Source organism: Triticum dicoccoides, chromosome 3A, assembly GCF_002162155.2.
Source record: "Triticum dicoccoides isolate Atlit2015 ecotype Zavitan chromosome 3A, WEW_v2.0, whole genome shotgun sequence".
In the NCBI taxonomy this organism is placed as follows: Eukaryota; Viridiplantae; Streptophyta; class Magnoliopsida; order Poales; family Poaceae; genus Triticum; species Triticum dicoccoides.
Window position 1 is genome coordinate 553,353,546 of NC_041384.1, and position 6,884 is coordinate 553,360,429.

At 47.4% G+C, this 6,884-nt stretch overlaps 1 protein-coding gene and 1 pseudogene across 1 annotated transcript; one reads left to right on the forward strand and one right to left on the reverse strand.

Annotated features, from left to right (window-relative positions):
- Positions 1–320: 320 nt before the first annotated feature.
- On the reverse strand, positions 321–3,089 carry LOC119269147 (ABC transporter I family member 10-like). Its single transcript, XM_037550915.1, has 5 exons — positions 2,746–3,089; positions 1,780–1,866; positions 1,477–1,602; positions 1,273–1,395; positions 321–788 (listed from the first exon to the last, which is right to left on the reverse strand). The coding sequence occupies exons 1-5, from the start codon at positions 3,040–3,042 to the stop codon at positions 579–581; spliced, it is 843 nt and encodes a 280-aa protein (XP_037406812.1). The 5' UTR covers positions 3,043–3,089; the 3' UTR covers positions 321–578.
- A 274-nt stretch (positions 3,090–3,363) lies between these two features.
- On the forward strand, positions 3,364–4,222 carry LOC119272110 (annotated as a pseudogene).
- Positions 4,223–6,884: the final 2,662 nt, after the last annotated feature.

A 6,884-nucleotide genomic window follows, 5' to 3' on the forward strand; every position in this document is an offset into this window, starting at 1 on the left:
GTACATGATTTACAGGCGACGACAGAAGGTGATCAGCACTTCGGCATTGGTGCACAAATGCAATTCAGGATGCAATTTGCAACGGCTTTCAACTACTTAATGGATATAATAGTGCATGCAAAACTACATGGTTAGCATTAGATTCTTGTTTACTGGTTATTTGATTTCAGTGTAAGCAACATCCTAGACACAGCTAAACAATATCCTAGGCACGTTTCCACGCCCAAGATATGATTGGTATATGAAAGAATGGTTCCATACAGCAAATCACTTGCCAAACGGCGCACAAAGCAAAGGACAACACAAGAGAACATACCACATTCTTGCATGAAGGCACACTCTTAACATTAAAAGCAGTGAACAAGGACAATGTATGAACCGAAAATCGACAGCTACTAAATTCGCCAAACCAATGTTTCGGCAGCGATAGAGGCGAGAGCGACAGAATCCCTAACTTCCCAGTTGCAAACATACAAACCGCCATAGAGAAGAAACTGTTTTCTAGTACCATGATGTAGTGATGTACTCGTACTACACAAGAGCAGATAATTCTGCCTGCAGCTTGGGACTCCCAAGGATCAGAGCTCAAAATGACCAAAATAGCGTGCTTGTTTCCTCTTTATAAATCTGGATATACTGGAGACGTCGCCTTGAATAATCGTCCGGCCATCTTCCATGTAAATAGCGCCATCTGCGTATCTGAGTTCTTCCAGCCGATGAGTCACCCACAGTGCCGCAACCTCCCCACTAGCAGTTACAGAGTTCCTCACCGCCTTGACCACGCCCATCTGCACTTTCATGAAGCCAAGATCACCAAGATTACAATGTCCATAACAATCAAGTACTGTATAACTACAAGGTAAGAGTAGGCCTGCTAAGTGGTAACTACCAGTCAATCAAAAAGGATGATAACTACATATCAGAAACAGGAAAATATAACAATTTCTTATATTTTCAACAACCAACAGAGGATTTTCCATACATAATACAGTGTAGGTTAGCCATAGCTTCTAAGGCATATCAACAACACAACAAATGCGATAGAAGCATCAGAAAATTATATGTAATATAGTCCAAAATCGTAATGTGTTTATGAACCATGGCTACACCAATTTTAATGAACTACAGACTGTTGGGAGCTTTAGCGCAATTGCCAAACTACAGTTCCAGTTCGAAATGAAATGGTAACTGAAGATTGCTCTAGCAAAGGTACCTCGTGATCATATATCTTAGTGCATGTTATTAAAAACTAAACATGAATAATCATAATACCTGATCATATTCGTCCAAGAATGTGGTCAGCTCATCCAGCAGTAGTACTTTGGATGCTTCAGCTAAAGCACCAGCAATGGCAACTCTCTGTTTCTGCCCACCACTCAGAGTTTGGATTGGCCTCTGTTTTGGATGAAGGATGTTTGTGAACCTTGTGCAGACAATAGTAGATTATAATCCAAAATGTGCATGTCAGCTGCCTACTTGAGAGTAGCTCAACATTCCAACTGCATCCAGAGATTGTGACACTCTTGACCTAACCTCATCCAATGAAAGATTGAGCTTACCAAGACCAAATGCAACATCGGATTCTACCGTGGGCATCACAACCTGCATCCAAAAGACAGAATTCAATATGCAGCAAAACTTCATTTAATTTGGGACGATTGCATTGCTAACAAAGCTCCCAAGCATCCACAATACAAACATCCTATGAATTCGAAGCCACTTTGATAATGCGTTATGGCATAGTTGCAGGTAAAAACTCATCAAAGAACCAGTGATAACCTGGTGATCAGGATTTTGGAAGACATAGCTGAATGGCCTATTAATATGCACTGTACCAGCAGATGGATTTTGAAAACCTGCCAAAACCTACAAAAGAACAAGAAGTTAGCATTCCATTGAGGTACTAGTAGAAAGAAACCCTATCAAAGTTTTGTATTCCATGTAAGCAGAAAGAAAAACATGCAAGCAAATAAACTGATCTAGAACCAAATTTTGTATCACTCTGCTTTACAAAATATATTCTAACAATACCAGAATAGATTATGCAACTTCTCTAAGAATACTTCCTTCCTAGTTCTGTCATAATTTTTATTCAGGTTGAAGTTGAACATATATCCTGAGAAATGTGAAATTACCATGTCGATCAGGTGTTCAGTGCTCAATTGGTCGAATGTACTTGATACAACACGCACAGTATCTGATGCATGATTGCTCATTTACACGTGAAGATCCTGGTAGTTATGCTACAGGATATATTTACTATCAGTTATCGAATTAAATTTCCTGTTGGCTCCTGATGGTGGCTGATATATTTTTTCTCAAGCAACTCGAATGACCGCAAACTCAGCAAATTCTGAGCCATTCCTAGGTCTCACAGACCTTATCTCGGTAAAAAGCTGGGACAATCCAAAGATTCAAATGGCTACCATTCAGCATTTCGATTTCTGATAAAGTACACATACTCTGCCTAGTCCTCCAAAGATATATTTTATGAGAACTGAATCAAACACGACCAGACTGTGCTTGTGGTATCGTACTCACTCCATGAGTTGGTTCTACACACTAAAGAAGAAAATTCTCTTTAAGAACAGACCAGCTACTCAACCATGGGTCTTGGAATTGATCATTTGCATACGGTATTTCGGTCAATTGCCTGATGAGCACAGCTACCGCCGGTCTATCGATAAAAATGCGCGTGGAAACAAGCACCAGACTCTTAGTCCTACTAGTTGAGAAAAGATAGACCTTGAGGAGGGTGGACTTGCCGCAGCCGTTGGGGCCGAGGAGCATCCAGAGCTGCCCCGGCGGGACGCACAGTGAGCAGTCCTTGAGAACCGGCAGCACCACCCCCCGCCTCGTCGTCACCGAAAATCCCACCCCGCGGCCCTCGATGGCCGGCGGGGGCGACGGAGGGGAGGCCGAGGCGGCCACACGGCGGCGGGTGGAAGGGGGAGCGGTCGGGGTAGCTCGTCCGGCGGCGCAGCAGGGCGGGTGAGGGTAGCAGCGGAAGGGGCTGGCGCCGCCGGTGAGGCTGTGCGCCATCGTCGGCGAGGGCGATAAGAGGTGATGGGCCTGGGCCGGTACACTGGGAGGCTAGAAGAAGACGAGAAACCAACCCCTTCAAGCTTAAGCCTAATCGGCCCACGATCTGAAAGCCTGTCCACAGAAGAGGAAAAATGGATCCGCTATCCTCACAAAGATCGCGTGGGCCGTGGGTGGTTACGATCTGACTGACAGCTGCGTCTGACGACTGTGTACTTCCTTTGGCTGCCGGTGTCGTACATGCGTACTGCACAGGCGCCGCGCCGCGCCGGCCCGCCCGCACATATACACCCACGCGGGCGCGGGCGCAGATGCAACGAACGCACAGAACGCCACCAGATCATCATCGGCGTCCAGCGCGCGATGGACATGGGAATGGGAGGGCACGGCGTGGGCATGGGCGGCGCCGCCGCCCCGGCGGCGGCGGCGGCGCACGGGGGCATGCGGATGCACTACATGCACATGACCTTCTACTGGGGCAAGAACTCGGAGATCCTCTTCCACGGGTGGCCCGGCTCCAGCGGTGGCATGTACGCGCTCGCGCTCCTCGTCGTCTTCGCGCTCGCCGTGCTCGTGGAGTGCCTCTCCTCCTCCCGCTGGCTCGAGTCCCGCCTCTCCTCCCGCGACCGGCCCGCGGCAGCGGGGGCGGCGCGCGCCGCCGTGCACGCGCTGCGCGTCGGGATGGCGTACGTCCTCATGCTCGCGCTCATGTGTTCAACGTCGGCGTGCTCCTCGTGGCAGTCGCTGGCCACGCGGTGGGGTTCCTGCTGTTCAGGGCCGGCCTGTTCGGCGGACAGGCGCAGGTGGAGGACGGAGCCAAGGACTACCTCGCGCCGGCGGCGTGCTGCTAGGTCTTCTTATCCGCATCATTCATGGGTTTGGAAAGTTTGGTGGTGTGATCCTGTTAATCTGGGTGATTGCGATCTCACCATTCACAACCGTTCTTGTTTGGTTGCATCTTGCATATCGACCGGGATTAACTTTTTTGTCATTTAATTGAGATGCTGGATTTAGTTGTTGGTGTGTGCTCGCTATGTTATCTCATTAATGGCCTTGGTAAATGCTTTGGCTAGTAGCCATCCACTCATCGATGTAGGGTTGGCTATTATATTGAGTCAAGAGCACTACAGATCCACAAATTTGCAATGGATGAGATGATTTAGTTCACAAACTTACAAAAGGTGATCACCTTATCCTTAAACTTGCAATGAATGTGAAAATTTAGTTTAGAGGCAATCACAAGTTGACAAATGGCGCCACACTGGCAGCGTCATGGCACACCCGCTCGGCCCGGCATTTTTACGAAAAACCCCTCCACCTTTATAGAAATCATGAACGTTGTTGCGCTTGCGCCTATGTGCCGAGGGCGGTGCCAGCAAACCTGGCTAGGATTGGCGGCTGCCATACCTCAAATTCCATCAATAAATATACTGATATATATACAAATACTAGTATGTGTGCATCTTGATTATAATTGATAAGGTATTGTACGTGTTGAGCCAGCTGAGTTGATTGCTGACTTGTTGATGGTCTTGCGAGTTACACTCCACGCACAAATCAACACATGTTCGCCGGTTTTAAAATTCTGGAAAGTGGAAATCCTTTCGCTGCATGGCCGAATGTGTGCAGCAGCAAACAACAAGCAGGGAGCGGCAGTGGTCAGCACTGAATCGGGCCATACGAGGACGCAAGCGCGACTGAGACACTAGTAGAAAACAGGGCTTTGGTCCAGGTCGGGTCAGCCCATTAGTCCCGGTTCAGTCCAGAACCGGGACCAATGGGGGCATTGGTCCCGGTTCGTGAGCCCAGGGGGGTCGGCCGGGCCACGTGGGCCATTGGTCCTGGTTCATCTGGACCTTTTGGTCCCGGTTGGTGGGATGAACCGGGACCAATGGGCCTCGCTCCTGGCCCACCACCATTGGTCCCGGTTGGTGGCTTGAACCGGGACCAAAGGCTCCCCTTTAGTCCCGGTTCATGTCACCAACCGAGACCAATGAGGTGCCTATATATACCTCGCTCGCGAGCAGAGCACCCCAGTGCTCTGTTTTTCTTTGGCCGAGGGGGAGAGGGCTTGGTGGTGCTCTAGCTCACCTCCTATGCACACAAGGTGTTCGATGGAATGCCCGAGCCACACTACTTAAGCTTTCTCCTCTCCAAGCTCGACCTCCAAACTCCATTTTCCATAATATTTGTCTAGGTTTAGCGGTCCGTCATGCCCCGTCCCCGTCTTCACCGCGTCGATCATCCGCGCCGAGCTCATCGCCGGCACCATCGTGGTGAGCCTCTTGTTCTTATCTTTTTTCTGAAAGGAAAAATATTCTTACTTGTATGTTTACATAGATACTTGTATTATTTTCTTACTTTTATTATTGTATCTTATATAGTGTGATGGTTTTGGTATCCGCCCCTGTCGGCCCTCGTCCTGTCTATGATTCGGATGTGGTATATATATTATCTTTATAACTATTGGTTCATTTAATGTTTATGAAAATTATGCCGACCAACGTGACATAGATTTTATTTATGTAGGATGTATGTGAATAGGAAATGCCAACCGACCCTATTGTCGAGAGGTTAAATTTAGTTGAAGAAGAAAACAATTTGTTGAAGGAAAAAATAAAAAAATTGAGGAGGAGAAGATGATATTGGAGTTGCATGTTGCGGATGTCGTCGATGATCACAAGATCAAGATGGATGCAATGCGCTTGAAGATTAGAAAGATTAGAAAATATGTCATTCATACCGAGGCTTGGTATCATTATGCCGTTGGATCAATTGTTACCTTGGTTGCGATTATGATTGCATTTGTTTTCGCATTGAAATGTTTTACATAGTTTCAATGTATGGTTTAATTAATTAGATGCTCTGGAGAGCTATATGTTGTTAGATGATAACTATGTATGCACTTTGGTTTTAATGTGATGGTGAACTTCTATTAATTTGGACACTTAATTATATATAATGCACGCAGATGAACCGGCAATGGATGTACGGTGACAGACACACCTGCGAGTACATTAAGGGCGTGCATGAGTTTCTCGATGCGGCTGAGGCAAACAAGCAGAATGGTTTCATGTGTTGTCCATGCACTGAATGTGGGAATACGAGGTCTTACTCTAACCGGAAAATCCTTCACTCCCACCTGCTTTACAAGGGTTTCATGCCACACTATAATGTTTGGACAAGGCACGGAGAAATAGGGGTTATGATGGAAGACGGTGAAGAAGAAGAGTATGATGACAACTATGTGCCCCCTGAATACGGTGATGCTGCAACGGGGGGAGCTGGTGAAGATCAAGAGGAACTAGACGATGTGCCCAATGATGCTGCAACGGGTGAAGCTGCTGAAGATAAGAGGAACCAGACGATGTGCCTGATGATGATGATCTCCGCCGGGTCATTGTCGATGTAAGGACGCAATGCGAAAGTCAAAAGGAGAAGCTGAAGTTCGATCGCATGTTAGAGGATCACAAAAAAGGGTTATACCCCAATTGCGAAGATGGCAACACAAAGCTCGGTACCGTACTGGAATTGCTGCATTGGAAGGCAGAGAATGCTGTGGCTGACAAAGGATTTGAGAAGCTACTGAAAATATTGAAGAAGAAGCTTCCAAAGGATAACGAATTGCCCGACAGTACATACGCAACAAAGAAGGTCGTATGCCCTCTAGGATTGGAGGTGGAGAAGATACATGCATGCCCTAATGATTGCATCCTCTACCGCGGTGCATACAAGGATCTGAACACATGCCCGGTATGCGGTGCATTGCGGTATAAGATCAGACGAGATGACCCTGGTGATGTTGACGGCGAGCCCCCCCCCCCCAGGAAGAGGGTTCCTGC